General features: G+C 37.3%; 2 protein-coding genes and 1 pseudogene across 3 annotated transcripts; all 3 read right to left on the bottom strand.

The window, feature by feature from the left end:
- Positions 1–728: 728 nt before the first annotated feature.
- LOC148700722 (uncharacterized) lies at positions 729–1,204 on the bottom strand. Its single transcript, XM_088707367.1, has one exon. The coding sequence runs from the start codon at positions 1,127–1,129 to the stop codon at positions 908–910; it is 222 nt and encodes a 73-aa protein (XP_088563493.1). The 5' UTR covers positions 1,130–1,204; the 3' UTR covers positions 729–907.
- Positions 1,205–7,579: 6,375 nt separating this feature from the next.
- Positions 7,580–13,655, bottom strand: LOC103707122 (heat shock factor-binding protein-like). Of its 2 annotated transcripts, XM_088707366.1 has the most exons (6): positions 13,482–13,655; positions 9,667–9,720; positions 9,319–9,342; positions 9,182–9,224; positions 7,802–7,928; positions 7,580–7,630 (listed from the first exon to the last, which is right to left on the bottom strand). In XM_088707366.1, coding segments are annotated over exons 1-6 (279 nt in total). In that variant the 5' UTR covers positions 13,512–13,655; the 3' UTR covers positions 7,580–7,629. The 2 variants fall into 2 exon arrangements, with proteins under 2 accessions (XP_088563492.1, XP_038984035.1); XM_039128107.2 differs by having other exon boundaries at positions 7,580–7,928.
- Positions 13,656–18,919: 5,264 nt separating this feature from the next.
- Positions 18,920–20,871, bottom strand: part of LOC148700721 (uncharacterized) — a 6,076-nt pseudogene continuing 4,124 nt past the window's right edge.

The raw sequence follows: 20,871 nt of genomic DNA, 5'->3' as shown, positions 1-20,871 counted from the left end.
AAAAAGTCACCACAACCATCATATCTTTGGAGGGGGTTTGAGAGTATAACATAATATTGCACAGAACGCTAGTATGAATGAGCTCATTGTAACAATTCGGGACCTCACCCAAAATAACTAATCGAAAGGTATTTGAATTTCTTGATCCTGTATAAGTACCTAAGATCTACCTAGCGAATAACCGATGTGGGACTAAATATACGCCCACACGATTCCTCACACTCATGATCTTCTTTCTGTGTTTTGCAATATATACAGGGAATTACATAGTTTGTTGAGTCAACCAGAAGACCGCTGATATTTGTGTTAGACTTGTTGACTTCCTAAAGCCAGAGAGATGCAGGTCAAGCAAAGTACCAACTGAAGCAGATATCTCGACCGGTATAGCGCTTAGATGATTAAGCTTGAGGAAACGGAGGGTTTTCGAGCAGATCGCTTACCAGCACGATGGAAGCAGGCGTCAGTTCTTTGAAAAGATGATTATTCTGCAGTGCTCAGGGAGCAACTTTGCTTGGGATGATTATGCTCTTCTACGATGCCATGTTTTGAAGAAGATGCTTGCATTTATTACAAAGAAGGAATAAAAAAGGCGCTGCCTTGACCCTAGATGCACAGGGGTAACCAAGGCATCTATATGAAGCCCTGTTTGAAGGAGATCAAGGCAGTATGCATCGCATAACAGTAGCTACTGTGTTTAAGTTTCAGGATCTCAACATGGTATATATCGGTTTTACTTCCAGACTAGCCCTGTAGAGAACTGAAAGCCAGATATACAAGAATGAAAACAAGGATATACTGCAAATGAGTGTCATGTTATTCTTCTCATGGTAGCGATCATATCGAACGAACTACATGGTACACATCAAGCTATTCAAAGATGAAAGCAACACAAAAGGTACTAGAAATTTCAAGCTAAGAGAGTTCGGGATTGATGAAATCTAGCAATGAAATCTGAAGCTTTCATGTCGACATCGGGCTCACCAACCCATCGACCCCGGTCCTCGTCGCTGGGACGTATCTTTCTCGTGTACGTTGGCTCCCAATCAACATCGTCGACATCCCTGTAGCGCGACCTCCCGGAGAACTTGAAGACGAAGCAGAAGAAGGAACGGGACATTTTCCCTCCCATATCTTTCTTCCTCCCTCCCCTCTTGGCTAAGAGCTCTTTGCTAAGAGTAGTTTGGAGAGCGAGGAGCTTGTCTTTGTTTCTGAAGGGAGAGAACACAGGGCCCCTGAATTTATAGGGAAAGGACCTCCCCTAGCTCATGGGGGTGGTGAAACCTTGCTGGATTCCACACCATGCAAAACCAGATGAAAGGTGGATGATTTGATCTATGGCTTAAAGTGTGGTGGAGATGCCATGGTAAAATCCAGTGTGTTAATTTAAACCATTTGCTTGCCATGGTTATAGCTAGGCCGTACCCCACGACAGCTTTTGAGAGCATGCACCTTATAATATTAATTAGAACACTAACCCCTCCTCAACTTTAAACGAACACCACCCCACAGGATTGCAAGAAGCTCTAGTTGTCTAGTGTGTGTTCTATGACCGTTCGCTTGCCTGCAGACTTCGTTAAAGCTATAACATGCTGTTATTTTACAGTGGTAATATTGACTGTATTTTAGGTGCAATCCTTGGCTTAGACTTCATGAAGAACGGCCGGGAACAAGGGTTCAAAATGATCAACTGATAGATAGCGAGATCATTAATTAGTGGCTGCCAGTCGTTCATATAGAAGCTCCCGTTGTTTCTTAGGGACAAGTACGTACGATTTGGTGACTTTAAAAGGAAAAGTAGGCTTAACAAAAGAGCACTTACAGGTTCTCTTTGAATCAGTGCTTTTTCAGCACCAAGTGGTAAAGGTTGGGTTTGGGTTGGTGTGTGCTTCAAAAGCCTCCCCTTTTGGCACATAATGCAAGCTGTCTTCCTTTTCAGCTATCTTAAAGCGCTGCTAAAATCCAGTTCTTTAAGGCACATTGCAGTCCAACAAATTCAAGCATGATTTGGTGATGCCCACTTAGCAGAGGAAATCACGGCAAAATATCTTCCTTTTGCCGTTCCCCATTTGTTTACTCATTGCTTAATATTTTCTTGGTGTAATCGCATTGCTTATCGAATTACATTAGCTAGAATCTTAATCATCAAGTGTCTTCAAAAGTTGGGTGACGTCCTTTCATTCCGGGCTGTGAGATTCTTTCGAAGTACAGGTACGTGTCCATGACTCACAGCGGTGGAGGAAAGAGCAAATAATGGAATCCTATGTCAAGGAGAAACATAAAAAATTACTGACAGGCTATTTTTTGGTTTCCTGAGGGAAGTTTCCACGCGGTTTAATTGGTCAAGAAAGGTCCTCTAAATTAATTCAACTTGCACTGCTTTACAACCTCATCTGTCCTTTATTTTGCGTTGTTTCAATAGTACGTCACAGCATTTGCCGGGGAAAAATGTACATATGAACAAAAGACTAGGATCGTCAGGGTGGAACCATCACCTTCAGCATTTAAACTACTTGGTCTTTTCGAAAACTATCGAACCAAATCAATACTTTAGTTCCAATAGTTGCTGTCTGTTCTTAGACCTTAAGGCTTTCCATCACATTCTCCTCTCAAAGTGTGCGGCCCATCGCACCATCAAAACGTTGATAGACATATACTACTCTCTGCAGGACAAGTTGAAATTATTCTGTGTCATTTAATGGCCTAGTTGGACTTCCCTTAATAATTCTTTTACGTCCATCTCTACATCTTTCTACTATTCAAAGTATCTTATTTTTCATCATTAGTTTCGCACAACTAAAATAATATGCAAATCTCCTACATACCCCGTGTGAATTGAACAACATGCTCTCAAGCAGAAAAGTTTGAGAAGCCTATTAAGTTCTCTAATTAAGGTGTAAACAATTATAAGCTACTCACAAGAAATGCAACACCGATGGCAAAGATGCACGCCACATTTCATTTTTCTTTTTTAATCAACGATGGAAGAATTGAGCTAAGAGAAATCACAACTTCATGAAAGCATGCAAAGGATATATCAACTAACCATGTTTGGATAGAGGCAGATGGTGATTTCCAATAGAGAAATGTGCAAACTCTTGAATTTGGCCCATGTTGACGAGTCGTCCAGCCGAAGTTTGATGAGGGCGGGATTAGACCTAGATCAAGGGTATTGAGCGCTAAATGACTTTGCTAACCCAACTCATCGGCACCATCTTGGTCCATTACTGATCCATAAAATCTTTCAAGATAATCACCACACGAGAATCCCTCTTGAGTTATTTCAAGAAAAACTCATTACGAATTATATAAGAAATCTTTAGTTGTCCTTCAAAGAGAACTTGAGCAGAGCCAACAAGCTCCCAAACGTGTCACTAGTGTAGTATCAGTTTTCGTCTGTAGTCCCCTTGACCACAGGTTGCATTCAAGATTGAAGGATTTCCTATTTCCTGTAGGTGATTCTATGTATCAAAACTACGAGCACGTAGTTTCAATGCCATGAGTTGTGCAAATAATAGGAGGATATATTTATGTATATATCTTTATCAATATCTGAAATAACTTCTATATCTTTATAAATTTACTATTTACATATATACCTTTTTTTGCATATATATTCTCACAAATTTTCTATTTATGTATATATCCTCATAAATTATTTTTTTGTATACGTCTACTTTTATTAAGTTAAGGGCATACATGCAAAAAAAAGTAATTTATAATGGTCTACACACAAAAATAAATAATTTTTAAGGGTATACGTGTAAATAGAAAATTTGGAAGGGCATACACATAATTTTAGATATTGATAAGGGTGTGTATATATATATATATATATAATAATTAATGAGGGTATACATGTTATTGCAAATTTATAAGGATATTCATGCAATTTCGAATATTCTTAAAAAAAATAAATGTAAAAAAAATATCTTATAATTATAAAGCTTCGGTAAAGCTTTATAATCCTACTTTATCTGTAGGTGTGGCAAAAGGTCAAATCAGATATCTTTAAAAATATTAATTTGAACCTGATTTGTTTATTAAACAAACTATGAATTCAAAATAAACCCTATCGATCTATTAAACAAGTAATCTGCCCCTGTTTATGTAACCTGTTTGATAACAGGCTAAGTCAAATCAAGCATATGATAATAAATTAAATGTCCTAGACTGCAAGTTAAATAGGTCACAGGTTGTAATTATTTCTACCCAACATAATCATGGAACCGATCGGACAAATTAGAACTTTTAATCTTAAACTGAGCCATTTAATAAATATATTAAGTCAGGTCAACTCCTTTACGATCCAGATCTGTTTTTGCCAAATCTAAACTGATATGCTGGTTGTGAGTTGATTGGCAGGTTAAGTCAAATTGTTGCTCCTATTTATTTGAGTTCATGGTCCAGTGGATTTAATAAATCAATATCTACGGGTGCAGGTGAATCAGAATCAGCCCCTCCCTGATTTGTACCAAACCGGAACCTAGTTTGTCCATATACAATCTAATCACCGACCGTCAGGATGAACCGTATTCTCAAATTATAGGTCTAGGCCTGGTACAATTGAAACTGGGTGAAAAAAACCAGCCAGACCATTGCTTTTGAGGGAGGGCTATGCCTCGTCGTATTCCCTAAGCCTGTGAGCCTCTTTCTGGTGAAAGAGAATATCGGGACCAACCAGAAACAGTTCAACACCAGCGGTTGGATAGATCATTCTGTGCTGCCACAGGGCCTGAAATATATATATATATATATATATAGATTTCAGAGCCTGCATTTATTTTCATGTTGTGAAGCAATTGTTTAAGGGGGAAAAATGTTCAACATTGATAGTTAATTCTAACAAGATCCGATCCAACCAAAACATTGCTTAAACTTAGACCCGGAAAAATAGTATTTCATTGTAAACTTAAATCGCCTCAGAAAATCTGTCCCTAGAAAACGAATTCTGGATGGATGATGTACAATTGAACATATATAATAATTTTGCCTTAGCCCAGTGATCCAAGTTGATAGTTCGCTAACGTCCATATCTTCACATTAGTCATAAATGAGGTTATCACTAATGTTCGTAAAAATGGTCATGCATAAGAAAGTGATAATTGTCAGGAAGAATATGAGATGGAAAGCCATACTGAGTTTATGATTTTTTTTAATAAAATTTTGAAAGGCTACTACCCACCTTTTTACCACCCCAAACTCCCATCCCCTTGCCATACCATCTGACCAAGTGCTTGGTTGTTATTTGCTTACATTGAACGGGTAATCACTTCGCCCAACAGATGTCTTTCAGTTGGTGAATAGGCATCGACCAGTTCATCAATCCAAAGATCGAGACTTATCAAGACTTGAAGAATAAAGTCTTAGAATTTAGTAAAACATATATATATATATATATATATTGCATTTTAATGGAATAAAATAAGATCCTGATCAATGTCAATGAGGTGCAAAATAACTATAAATGCTATGTAATTGATGCATAAAAAGGCAACTTAAAGAATAACAAGATAATAAAACTTGCTTTATAGTACCGCCCAATTTTTATGCAGAAGCTTGGGAAGATATTATGAATGCAGGAAACTAAAAATGTTCAGAAGGATTTGTGGATATAGATAGGATAAAATGACAACTAATACATTGCTTCCGTTGGAGTCATACTGACTGGGGAACAAAGGTGAGTAAGAACTGATTCAGATGGAATAGATATGCAATAAAATCTAAGGTACTTGTGTAACGTACATAGAAGCAGACAGGAGTTCTGAAAAAGATCGGAATAATACTGCTGGTAATCCTCAAAGAAATTATTGGCATATAAGCCAACCTCAAGTAACTGGGACTAGGGCTGATAGTAATCAGTGTGGGCATCCATGTTTGAAACATGGTAGTGAAGTATGTGTTTCTGCAAGATGACAAAGGGTTATGGCGCCATGGAATTTTCAGAAGACATTCTTATAACATAGATGGTGAAAAAGATGCAATTTATGATGCAACTAGGCCATGGTAAAAAGGTGATCTATACATCCTGACAATCTTGTATAGGTTATCAGGCTAAGCTTTTTGAAAGAAATCATGGAAGTTGTTTGGTTGTGTACAGGACTCAGGGAAATCAATAATCATAAAATATGGTTTCTTATAACACGGGAGACATGTTTATCATAAAACTATTTTTTCAGGTTTTGCAACCTACATATCTTTCAAGACAAGTCTGACAAAGCAACCATATATAGCCTAAATCATTCAATTTAAATACCATGTAAACCTATTTTAGCTAAACCTGACACCAAAACAGCCATGTGGCATTTTCTTTCTCGCTTGTAAATAAAACCAGATTTACCATATGTTATATGGCTAGACCATTTCAGCTTTTGTACTTGTTCGAGCATCACTTTCATTAAATAACCAGTACTCTTCCAACAGCCTCTACTACCTAGTGTCATCTGTATTCAACTCATGGTAGAAACTATTAATAAAAGGATTTAGGATAATATCAGTTAACCCGGACACCATAAGTTAAAAGAAATGGAGTACCCTAAAAGATCTTCAATATACATGGGAACAATAAAAATTTGAAAACTATTTCAAAAAACCAAGATCAAACCAACTTTTTGTCATAACAATGGTATCAATACTATCAGCTGCTATGTTGATAATTTCCTAAGATAAATTCTATAAAATGCCATATTTTGAAACCTTTTGCTATTTCTATACCCCTGCAACTTGAAAAAATGGATGCAGAAATCAATAAATAAAATATAAGTAAATGAAATGATAAACATCTTTACCTTGTGCATGAGACCAACAATGAAAGACATGATGATGACAATTCTCAGGAAAGCAAAAGTAATCATACCAAAGGGGTATAATGCATGATAATTTGTTAGATCTGTGATAGTGTTAGTATGTCCCCTGCATTCTGTTCTATAAGCACATAAATTTGGTACTCGTGATGCTAAATAAGAGTCAAACCTATGACCTCCAAGTTGTACCAACAGCTGTGGCAATCCTATAATATCCAGGCAAAAGCTTTGCATCAACCAGCCATTTGCTTACGATACCATCAACTGTAGAGTTAATATTAAAGAAAGGTGTTTCAAATCTTGACCCCTTCTTTTTCTCATTTTTCAAAATAATTCCATAAGTAAAAAGGAAGATGGTAGCAAAATAGGATACGAATTGAATGTACCCAAAAAGAGCCTTCAAAAACCATAGAGTAGCTCACACAGGATAAATAATAACCAAACAAAATCAGCAAAATGGGATCAATACAAATGCAACATGATCAGTTTTGAAGAAAAGGCTTCATATAGCTAAAATTTCAACTCATTATGAAGCACATGGCATGGTCAGATATGAACAAAATTCACAACCACAATCAAATAAGATGTTGGGTAGCTGGTCTTGCAGAGTCATAATCCCTTCAAAGACCTTCCAAAACTTAGCAATAGAGTGCTGTCAGCATGCCAAACTTGCAAGAACTGTAATTTTCTATTTACAGAAACATGAAGATACACTAATCTCTGTTTTGGCCTATCACCTAAAAAATAGTGAAGCTTAAGCAAACCAACATTGGTAAAAATGATCACAATAAGAAGCCACTCTCAAGTTTGGTATCAGTATGGAGACACCTGCAAACAGATGTCAAAAAAGAATTATTTTGACACTCAACAGGATTAGGAACATCATGATTTTGGTATCTATATGATCTCAGAAACACCCGTAGATGAACATGTCAACAAAAGGGACTGACTAATTGTAGCAGCTGACACAGAATCCTACAATTATCTGCTTGTTTTTAGCTTATGCTGACTCTTCAGGAGGCCTGGGTTCTTCAGGCTTTGGCTTGATTGCACCTGCTGCCCCAATCTCAGTTTTGAGGTCGTTGATGCTCTGCTCCAGTTCATCAATCCTGCTTCCCATTTCATCTAGTGCATTGTGGTTAAGATTTACAGCATCCAGGTTTTCACAAAAAGCATAGAAACAGAATAAATACAGTATTCCATGCATCAACAATCCATAAAGACAAAAAAGGTACCAAGAAATTGTTTTAAGAAGCAAAAAATAAATAAAGAACAAATCTTTGCATTTTCCTGCAGAGCCAAACTTTGTCAGTATTATCCTAGTGGCAGCTCCACAAAATAATATAAACAGTAAAGCGACTATGAAGGTAATTGAAATATAGAACACCCTTACATTAACATAAAGATTTAAACATACAGCCAACTTATTCCCATTGTAGAACCTGCAGTTACTTGGTCCCAACTGGGACAAAATTCAAGTGATGAAAGAAGAAACATCATTCATAAAAACTTACAATTGAACTTAACTGCTAAAAAAATTATTAACCTTGTAATGTCTCAAAGCACACAGCCACTTTTGAAATTCCATTTACAACCCTAGCAAGTAAAACTGGATTCCAACAAAGAATCCAGTAAGAAGTAAAACATGTAGCGTACAGCAGGAATGGGAGGAGGAAACGTAAGTGAAACACCTTTTTTCACCAGTAAAATCAGTTGCTGAGAAAAATATTTGTGCTTTAATATGCTCAATACAGGTACAGGTATTGCACGGCAATATGGATATCAGACAAGGCAGATTATTAAACCGAGTCAGACATGAGGAGTGGATATCTACATACTTGGGTATGTATTTATACTTTTTGTCCCTATAACTATACATACGGCATGCATGGCTCTTGTTACCTTTGAAAGTGTCACCAAACTGAGAGTTTTGAGTTCACGTTAGCCTTAAACAACACAAAAATAGAACTTGTAATAAACTAAAAATGAAATTGAAGCTATAAAATTATGTAATTTGACATATTAATATATCTTGAAAGAAAGCATATTATACCATAGACAAGTTAAAGCATTCAGAAAATATGTGTTACTCCTGCTAGGAATCTGAAATTTGCTTCTTCAATTACTACATCCAGTATCTTGGCAGTCACCTATTTAACAATTACCTTTAGCTTTCAACAATCTTAGACTACCTATTCATATGGATGATTAGACATAAGGATTTTAGCACCACACAATGACTTTGATGCATGCTAGACATGTGTCGGACACTTGAACCTACCCATAATATTTGCCAATCAAAGAATCAATTAACATAAGTGACATAAACCTGCTGCAGTATCAAGGTGCACTTTGCTAAGACTGAGTGGTGAAAAGGATATTCTTTGAAACAATGCTCCCAGACATTGCCTGGAACCGCGTTTGCTGCAAACAGACTTTTTTCAGTTAAAAGAAGAGGCTAGGATATATGTATTAAACTGTAATTGGAATTCTTGCCAGATAAGGGCAAGAAACTCACCATCTGCACAAGGAGATTTTGCACCTGAGCAAAACAGGACAGAAAATCAGCAAACGGATATAATCCTTGTTAAGAACATAGAATTATGCTTATGGCATCACTACGAAAGTCGAAACCTCCACAACATGATGCTAAAAGCATGTTTAGGTTGTAGAATCCTTGAATTTTTTCCCAGATGTGAGAGATGCATATTCAAGTTTAATATTTTAATGTTCAATTAAGAGCCAATTTTGGAAAAAACTCCTATACTTTAAGCCATTGTTTCATAATCATGGAAAAGAAAAAGAATTTACAGGTATAAAGCTCATTTTTCTGAAATATCAAGAATGTGACAATATTAGAACTCACAAATGCTATCATATCAGCGGTGCTTTGTGTTGAACCTTCGGATTCTTGTTCAGTCTGCCATCAATACCAACAGATCGAACCCATCATAACAGAAAATATCAATAAAATCCAAAGCTTCCATGTGACATGAGCCACATATCCAACATCCAGTGAAATGAAATCTGAAGTTTATACATAGTGTGAAACAGCTTACTGACCAGACATGATCTGGAACAACCAATCAGCAAGATATTAATGAAATACACACCCATCATGTGACATAGGTCAGCAACAATTACTGATGATGATATAGATAACCAAAGCAACTGATGTGGAAAGGAAGCAGTGAAAAGAAAATTAGAATATTGAAACCAGAGTCTCACAGTTTGGTGTTATCTTCTAACCACAAGACCTTATATCCAATGAAAACATTGGCAATTTACCAGATTACCAGTCATAACTGAATCCCACCAAATAATCAGGGTATGTTTGGCATCATTTCCATTTCCACTTTTTTGGTTTTCAAAAAGCAAAACATGAAAACCGAGATTCAAAACTTGTTTTGGAGCATTTTTTTTTGAATTTTTTTATTTAAAACCTAGAGTTAGAACTTCTAGAAAAAGGGAAAGCTGGAAAGCCAGCTTTCGCTTTTTCTAAAAAGAGAAATCAGCAGAATAGGGGCTTTCTTTTCTCGTGCAATAGAGACCAAGGTGTTCTCTATTTTGTTGACGCCACAACTATAGAGCTGTCGGGTCCTCTCTCTCCCAACTCCCATCCAGCCAGATCTGCATCACGGGTTAGATATTTACAAAAAGACAGACAGAGAGAGAGAGAGAGAGAAAGAGAGAGAGAGAAAGAGAGGTCAAGAAGGGCCCAAGTGCCATTTTATTTTTTCAAGCAACTAAGGAAAACAGTGCCCATCAACACTCATCTCAGTTTCTTGAAGATTTGATTAGTGGACTCCAGACATTTTACTTATACAACAAATCAACATTATTCCTTTCAGTCCATTTGAAAAGCAATGCTTGTAATGTTGTATTAGGATTTTTGTATGATTAACTGTACTCTTGATGGTGCCACTAATTACGAAACAGTGGATTTACTCATTAACACCCCAGACAAGTCTGTTCCTGTTCCTCTCAATAAGCCCTATTCCCTGCACCATTAAATAAATAAAAGAAATACTGTAATGCTCTTACTAATTTCCGATAATAAGTAATTGACCAACTCTAAGGTTTTTCAAAAACATATAATCCACATACAACTACCCTGATTCTTTCCTCAAAAAAAATCAATGATTAACATTCCATTATCATGCACTGTTGGAAAGAGATGTTGCAATCACAAATTACATGAACCTAGTAAATCTTCACAAGATCTCATCCACATCATTAATGAATTAATTTAAATTGCATTATGTATTAAAGGTAATGGCCATTTGAACTTTCCACCCCTTGGAACCTTCTTAACATCGCATATCTTCATATAGCTCATATTCCTAGCTCTATTATAAATTTCAAAATCCTGCCTATAAAAGGAAAAAAATGAAGCCGTTCATCATTTTTGATATTCCAAGCTCTACCAAACAATTTCTCCTTGATGCCAATAACAAATTCAGAAACCAAAAAAAAAGAGAGAGAGATGGAGACCACCTTTCATCTTCAATATCATTTATATCTTATATACCTATTCAACACACACACACACACACACACACACACACACACACACACACATATATATATATATATATATATACATATATATAGATATAGATAGATAGATAGATAGATAAATGGAAGAAGCATGTATCTAAGTTTCTTCATCAATGGACATGATAAATGGAGTACGAGATTTAACATTGAAGAAATGAAAATATTGAAGGGTTACAGAATGGTGTTCATCTAACTCCTTGTTGCTTGTAGCCTTAAGATCGTGTGCAAGTTTATATAGTTTGATGCATCTCATGTACAAAAGAATACCTAGGCCTAGAAAACAGGATGGGTACTTGACATTTGTAATATAATTATTGCTACAAGTCCACTATTTTTGCCAAGGACATCAAGCTATCACATTGTTCTTTTTAAGCTAGATGATCGAAAAATATGGCTTGTAGGTTAGCAGAATATAAAAATTTCGCTCTTGCACACTACCCAAAAAAAAAAAACAGTAACTTGGGACATGTTGTATTTTGGGCTTCTATTTAGCTTCAAAAGAAGGTGCTAGAACAACAAACGTTGCTGCGCATCACACCCCAACTAATTAGCAGTTGACTTGACTCTCTCCTATGCCCTATCTAATGAACAAAGAGAGAAGATCAGACTATCAATGACTGAACCAGTCTGATCTCCTTATACCTCCCTCAGACAACAGGTGAAGTTGAGATGCTGATGAGAAAGGGGCAAATCTCATGGCCAAATAATGCTCTTTGAAGGGTAAAAGCCCAACACTCTGCCAACTGAGTTATACACCCAATTTGGCAATCAGGATTAGTGTTGAAAAGGAAAAAAGGTTGGTGCTGAAAGGAGAAATGTGCAACAAGTTCAATGGCCCCCTTAACTTCCAGAAATATAAACCTGAGAGAGCAAATAGAAGGCTACATGGCATCCCAGAAGCACTGATTCATATTTTAATATATCTATATACATATAAACACAAATAATATAATATGATTCTTTAACTTCTATTCATATATGTCCACCAGAGGCAGTAGTTTGGGAGGTTCTGAGATAGGTGATGGATGTGAAAACAGAAGTGAGAGAAGAACAAATTCCAGATTCCTTATAATTTGGATAACCTGCAAATCTTCATAGACCTGATTTTCTTTTACAAGTTAACAAAATAATACATAGAAAAAGGATCCACGTGATTATTTCCATTATTGCTGGGCAACTAGTGTTTGATTGGATTTATTTGCAAGCAGCAACAGTCATATCGAATGACATCTCTCTTTTTTTCCTCTCATGATTCTTAGTTGCCTGGCATTGTAAGTTCTAGTTGCAGTACCTCTTATCTATGGTAAACAATTCCATATGGGAAAAGGTGACACAAACTGCTACATAAGTTAATACCAGAAATACCCAACATTATCGATGAATTATATACATGACTTGTGATTTTAATAAACTGATTTACAGATTTGACAAGAATATTTTTTGTTGGTCGCCTAAAAAGGCTTGCAATGTCCGCAGCAACCAGAGATGTGAATAGAACCAGATATGATTCATCTACTGTAACTGAACATATAACAACATTGTGATGATCTTTATCTATTGACTTGAAAAACAGCTTGCAATACCACACTATACCCCATCACTTCTGACGGCACAATAATCCAGTTTTCTATAATGTTCCACTTGGCAAAAAAAAAAATAATCTACCATAAAGCATACTAAAAATGCAACTTATTAGAAAAAAACAGCTACCGTCAGGCAAATTCATAATCCACATTTCAGCACAAAGTATTTCTAATCACGGTAAGCATTTCTTTAAAGAAAAACATGGTTCAAACTCATCAAGATTATGCAGCAATACTACACCGAAAACAGCTATATCACATTTTCCCTGTTCTTGATGTTTCTTGATTAAATCGGATGTTAAATATCGGATCAAGAATCAGAACCACGAGAGGCAAGCCGTAAAGTTAGAGATCGATAGCAATAGGCACAACAATTCAACGCAAAGCAGTAACAAGAATAAGAGAGGACAAAGAAACGCAAAAATCAATAGTTTCTTGAAAAAATTCATCAAAAACTCGAGGGTTTCTTGAGGAATCCGCCGATCCAGGAAATGGGCAACGGAGGAGATATGAGGGTCAGGGTTTAGATGGGAGTTACCCTGAGACCCCCGGGGTTGGAGGCTGCCATGGCGCAAGCGACGAAACCCTAGATCGGAAATGGCGAGGGGACTCGACTTCGCCTCCGCTGCTGGCGAGCAGAGATGGGAAGCGGGAGGAAAGAAACAAAGCGGAGAGCAGGCGAGGCGCAAGTACGAGTCCCAATATTTATACCCTCTTCACTTCTAAACAGCGAACCGAGAAATACACGGAAGCAATCGCCTATTCGAGGTCGGTGCCCAGTATGTTAGCCTGAACGGTGACTGGGCCTTTATGATGTAGGAGATCAGCGGACGGCATGCCATGATGGATCGGCTGTCTCTGATTTAGGACTTAGGAAGGATGACTTGCGCTTTCAGTGCTGTACATGTTTATCAAAAGAGAAACACAGTTACTAACTGGGTAGCCTCCTATGCAACGTAGGACTCTGGAGCTTTTTTTGGATGAACCAGGCGGATGTTTCCGATCCGTTTAGCTAACTTCTTTTTTTTGATTTTGTTGGTTGTACTTATATACCTATGGTGTGAAGAACTGATGTACCAAAAAAAAATAAATTCAAGAGCCAAATCAATGTCCAGCCACACGTGGAATACAGCATGTTATATTATTATTTATACTGCTACTATTATTAATTATTAATAGATTATATATGGACCTTCTACTAGAACTAGCAATGCACACGTGGAGTATGAACATAAGAAATAAATTAATAAAAAAAAGATGGATAAAGATTTTAAAAAATAAAATTAAAATGTAATTGGTTAAGAATATTTAAAAAATTATAAAGATGAGAAGCAGAAGCCAAGAAATAAATAAAACTTTATTGATTAATCATATTTTTACGTAGACACTCATAAAAAGAATTAAGAATATCTTAGTCACAAAATTTGACGGGTGAAATCTAAAACAACATACTTCTCTCTTATTTGATAATATATATTGTAGATAAGGATGGTATGTTTAGCCTCGCAATTGAGCACAGGGAGTTTCCCAAAGTATATATACTGCCTCCCTAAAAATTAGACATTGCCCCCAACCACCGTTCTTAATCTTGCTCATGGCCTTCCTAATTTTTTTTTTGTATTTGGTTGATATCGATCGTATTCGCTAAACAAAAATGAACACCTTTACATATTTGATTCGTTTTCAACCTTGAACTCGAGATTCGTGGGATGTTGTTTCTCAAAATTTCATCTATGATTTCACTCACATTTGCATCTTAATTTGATAGCCAAGGCAAAGGGGAGATGTCGTGATGGTACAAAGATAGGAGGAATGCCAGCCTCCTGCCAAAAAAATGCCAGCCCAATCTTTTATCCAGAAGTTATTTTAGTAAAAACTAGCTATTATGCCTTGCTGATATGATATACCTAAAATCTTGATCCTTATATTCTTGACCAATACAAACTAATATATCTCAAGATATTGGCTGATGATATGATACCAACTTATCATCTAAGATTTGTTGGGATCTTTACTTCTTATTACCTTACATAGAGTTTTGCAATAATTATCAAAATCAATTAGCTGATTTTGGTTTCGCTTTATCGATCAGCTAAGATATATATCGATATTGCAAACATAGAAACGGGAGGATTTTTCTCAACTTTAGCTTGTGGTTGATGACGGTTCGAGTTAACCCTCAATACTGTTTGGAATTTGAAATAAGATGTAAACTATGAAGGTGGACGTTTCAATTATGAGGTTCGGAATGCATGGACCGCATGATAGGGATTCACAAGACTCATTCGAAATAATAATAAGAATAATAAAGTGAAGACTATAGAAGTCTGGCCACATGCAGCACACTCAGAAGCCTTTTGAGTTATGATACAGCAAACTAATATATACAAGCAATCACAACCCATAGTAAGATGGAGCCAAGACTTGTTTTTTTCTCATAAACCCATAGTAAGAACATATACATCAAAGCTTTAGAGCAAAATAGGTACATTTTCTTTCGGAGAAGAAAAGCACATACATGAAGAAAAACCTCCCCTTTCGTAAGACCAAAAAGATGTCTACAAAGGAGGGTTAATTAAAAGAACCTACCTTCTACCCTTTAACAAAGCCTTCCATCGATCCAGTCCCCCTTCATCTTTCTACTCCACAAGCGACGCACCTCATTGTCATGCGCTCTCCTTCAGCCGGCTCTCCGCCATCACCAGGAGGATTCCATCGGCATGATATGAAGACAACTACCAGGACGAAGAGGAACAATAAAAGCTTGGGGTCTTTTGAGGGCTGGTTTTGGTTTTGCTGGTGGATGGTGAGATTGATGACATTGGATGCATCCGAAGTTCGGGCCATAAACAACAACCTTCCAATCACAACACCTACAATGACACAAAGAAAAGCACATACCAATAGTTGAGGAATGCTATGATGGTTTCTTCTCGCTCTTTGGCGGTCCATCTTCTATGAAGCGAGTAATTAAGGACGATGGAAACCGGAAGCAGAGCTGCAGAAGGAAGAAATAATAAAAGAACGTATTTAAGAGAGAAGGAACCGAAACGACTCTTAAAAATTCACGTAGAGACGAACTTGGAAAGTATATCTTGGGAGATCACGTGGATATCGTTAAAATCATTTATTATGGTATTAGTCATATGGCCCGAGTGCAAGTTTTCCAAAGAAACGCGGACTGGTATCGCTTTTTCCTCTCCTCCCTCCTTCCTCTCTCTTCTCCTTCTCTTCCTTCAACTTTCCCTCTCTTCTCACCTCCTCCTCCTTCCTCGTCTCCTCTCTTTCTCCTCTGTTTATTATAAGTTGCCATGCAAGCATAAGCATCACTCTGACAAACAATGTGATGGTACTAGACATCATATTAGTATTGTCTCAAACCTTGTTCTTTCTTTCTGAGGAAATCTTCTTCGTTTTTGAATCTGGATTTGGGCGCAGAAAAAAAAAATTTAGCATCCACCCAAATATCCTTGTACGGTTGCACTAGATGTTGATATTAAACTTGCCTTTGGATGTGCATCGGTTTAGTGCTGGAAATGGACCAGGCTTGGGCTTAACGGATCAAAATTCTCATGATTCCGGCTAATAACCTGACCCTGTGCCACTTGCATCCAGCCCCACCCTTTGAGGTTCTAGTTCAAATCCTACTTCTGTCATAACAAATAGAGGTATTCAATATGGTTGATATCTGTTTTTCTACTTGTATTCTTGTCCGAAAAGCAGACTGCAGGCATATGAGCATGTACAGATTGATCCACCCTTAGTCCTAACCATCCATGTTTATTTGTGATTTTGTTGCCCAAACATGTGAATAGTGCAACCACAAAAAGATAGTTACCATTAATCTCTCACTCTATTCCTGTATCTATCTCTTGAGCACCATTGATTGGTATTTACCATTAAATACTGATTGGTATTTAACAGAGTTTGAGCATTGTGACATAGAAATGTTTGATACTTAAAACTACGCATCTATGACTATTTGTAAATGGCTTTCATTGACCGAATTATTTCAGCTCCCATTTATTGCCAATCAGTTATATGACAGTTGTAAAGTAATTTAAGTGGAAACTATTTACTTTGTATACCCAAAGAAAAATAGATGTGATTAATGATGGTTACTTGTCAATTTTTTATTTAAGGGAGCTATATATAATACATTTGTTACGGATGAGATGGGATGCATGGATGCATAATTTCTCCTTATGCTTTGTTTATCCAACATTTATATTATGCATAATTTGCATGCTTTATTTTATTTCTGTTATATAGAAATCCATCCTGCCCAGTATATATATATGGGGAGTTTGGTTTTCTCAATGTTTTCTACAGTTATGGTCTAGCAGTTCAGTATGTTTTAATCAATTTCATACCAAGGCATAAGTTAATTAAGTGGCAAGCATTGTACTCCCGGTTTTGCAAGATGGTTGAAAATAAAGAAAGAGAGTATTTTTCTTCTAAAAAAATCATTTTTGTTAAAATTTAAACAATCCTGGATCTGCACCATCCCACGTATTCTTTCAAAAAGAGAGTATTAAAAAACGTAAAAGCAAAAAAAAAAACTAAAATTCAATGAAGCAATAGAAGCCTCACTTAGTAATCTTTATAGAACCCTAAGGATTTTTATTTTCAAGAAAGAGAATATTTAAAAACCCATTAAAAAATAAATAAAATAAAAAATAATATATATATATATATACAACTTTAATCATTGGAAGGTATATCAAGCACTCCAAACTCCTTCATTCATCCATCTGCATAAATCTCAAAACAGCTGTTCTGCGATTCAAAAGTGGATTCATGCAAATGGAAAATGAATCCTTCTTTCGCGCCCAAACCCTGGATTTAGATTGCTCCGGCAAGCACTAAGTGAGCAAGTGACCGCATAAACTGAACATAAAGAAAAAAGGGAAACAGTGATGATTATGGAAAGGAGGAGGAGGAGGACTAAGAAACCAACACCAGTCCTATTTGCGTGCATAGGCAGCTAGGCTAGGCATGAGGAAAGAAACATCCATGCACCGATAGAGGCCAGCAAACCCAAAAGCACAAACATCACGATGACTAGTTCTTTGCAGCAGAGGTTGCACTGCGATTCCCGGGAGCTCATAACAATGTTGGCAGTGAGAGACGATGCATGAGACACCGTAGCCGTAGTAGGCTCCACCGCCACTACTCTAGAGGAAGGAGGTGACGGTAGGGGAGGATCCAAGGGTTGCACCACCACATAAGGAGGAGGACATGGAGGTGGAGGAGGTGGTGGGGGTTTCACCACCAAGGCGCGAAGAGATTCAGGTAGAGGAGGAGCCGTAGGCTCTACTACTGGATAACGAGGCAGCTCCATTGTTAACCTATAGCAGGTTCGGAGAGGAACGATAAACAAATAGGCTCAGAAAATAATACGTCCAATAACCGGAACTAAAGAGTGCTTAGCATGGGGAGTAAGATAGTAGAATTCGGTGGGGATAAGTATTTCATTCCGACTGGAACTCATACAACAAGTTGTCGAATTTAACTGAGTTGGTTGAGTTGGCGCTTTGCGAGTAGTTGACTTCTGTATAAATTCTACTTCGAATAAGACTCGGGCTTTTGCTTCGAGAGGAGAATAGTAAAACCCCATATTCTAAGGTGTGCGAGTGCCGTAAAATACGAACTTACTAAGGATCCATCCCCTGCAGCTAGGTTTTGGGGAAGTATTGGTCTTTTTCTCAATGATCTGGTTAAAGAGAGCAACGGATGCATCCTAGTTCTTGCTCGTGATTTTATGGTCATTGGGTATGTTGATCTTGGGCCATTTAACATGGTTGTCGGTGCTTTGATGGTCTGAAAGCTGAAGTTACTGCTTTTAAGTTACCCTAGTTCTCTGAATATCTCCATCGACGTCTTAATCGTCTGATATATTCTGAACGAAGTGGAGGATAGACTTCTCTCTTGATTGAGCAGTTTCATTAAGCATCAAAGTTTCATACAGCTTGATTTATGTGTAGATTATGAATTATTGTTGATTTTATTTCGCAGGAGGTTACATGTTCGATCCAAAAATAATAAATAATTTATAGGAGGCCCAAGACAACTGTTGGGGTCAAAGGCTATCTCAGTATCAACAGATGAATATACATGCTTTGGGAAAAAATTGTGCAAAAGAGCGCCAGGTTAAAAACACTGACCACAAACAGTGTTCAGCGTCGACTACCGAACAATGATGTGCAGGTTCAATCCTTCACAGCATAATATCGAGCTCTACAAAAGCACAAGTCAAACAGGTCTTTTGTTTTTAGTCCATCAAAAGAGAGCGCCCTAGGGAGCGATTTTTTACAAATTCGTGCGGCTACGAGAGCTTTTGTGGAACAGGTGGAAGTTGAAAATAATGGGCGGATCGGAGCAAGAAGGGGTGAAGGTGACCACCTGGAGTGAAGGCTGGACATCCCCAAGGCAAACGGAGGAGGTTCCATCATCAGTAGAATCTCTAAAAAAGAGTAGAAAAATCCCCGACGAAAAGAGTAGAGGCTTCGAGGCCGAGGTTTTGAAGTTACCGGCGGAGAGGATAAAGGCTACAAGGCAGATGACGTTGATCGCTAGAAGTGTCGGTCAGAGGGTGCCGGTCAATTGGGCTGCTTAGGATTTCGAGGTGTGGAAAAAACTCAACCATGATAATGAAGCCCTACCCCATGGCTGAGGAATTCATTGTGTTCCGCTTCAAGATGAAAGAGGACCGAGATGCTCTCTAGCCGAAGGCCCTGGGTGCCACACCAACCATTGGCCATGGAACCTTAGGTGCCCAAATTTGTCCAGACGACTATTGTGTGGATGCGACTGCTATATTTGGCCTTAGAATATTGAGGAAAGGAAAGTTCAGCTTGAGACATACCGCGAATAGTAAGGAATGAACTTTCGCCAAAGAAGGAACAACTCAGTCGCTACTCATAACCACCAGCCAAACATTTTGATATTGTCAATAAACTGATGCCATGGCCAAACCAGGACCCTGATACACAACAGGAAAATGCCTAACGAGAAACGGGGATCCAGCAGCTCCAAATTTCCAAAAAAGCTCATAAATAATACAAAAAAAGGAAATCTTGACAAAAGTATAACCTATACAATTCATACTAGATCACTAGTTAATGCGAACAATTGGAGTTAATCTCCTGAGAAACCCATTAGAAGCTCATGTAGACATCGATACTTACTCGAACCACAACCAGAAACAAGATTCGTACAAAGAAAAGAAGCATGAATTGTTTTCCACAAACTGTCAATAAGAATGAAGATACGGGATTCAGATGGCAACAAACAGCCCCATTGATCAACAGTAAGAAAGACGCTGTATAAACGTCACCATGCAGAACTCTACATGACAAAATATAAAAAAGCATGAACCTCGATGCAAATACCAATTCAAAGTACTAGAAATTATCATATATCCCCCCAAAAAATGTCAGGAAAAAACAGGAGAGAAAGAGATCTGGCTGACTTAGTGAAGCACAAAGGAGGACAAATGTAGGGGACTAGTTCATCCCTAAGGCTAAAATGAGAGCCAGAGGGGCAGACGTGTAGTCCCGAAGTTGCCAGCTTCTACCAAAGCTGTTGGGATACCACCAACGGTAACATTCGAAGAATTGAACTAAATAAACACAAATAACAGGACAATGGAAAACAAGATCGCAAAAAAAAAAAAATCACAGAACTCAAAACAAGAGCATAATTACAAAAGACGTTGATCTATAAAATTGATTAGAAAAATACAAATATCATGCAAAGTTTGGTCAACAAAGCACCGTAAATATTAAATTTTCCAATTCAATAGTGCCAGCGGCCAACGCTCAAATCAAATATAGAAAACAAGATTGTCCACATAAACAAATAAAACTTCAACCAGAAAAAAAAACAATGCGAAACAACAGCAAAAGAAGACCAAATAACATAGA

The sequence above is a fragment of the Phoenix dactylifera genome, chromosome 11, assembly GCF_051530095.1.
Source record: "Phoenix dactylifera cultivar Ajwa chromosome 11, Ajwa_hap1_PhDact_Kaust_v1.1, whole genome shotgun sequence".
Taxonomy (NCBI): Eukaryota; Viridiplantae; Streptophyta; class Magnoliopsida; order Arecales; family Arecaceae; genus Phoenix; species Phoenix dactylifera.
The sequence above is the reverse complement of the archived record's forward strand: the minus strand, read 5'-3'. Positions and strand labels throughout refer to the sequence as shown.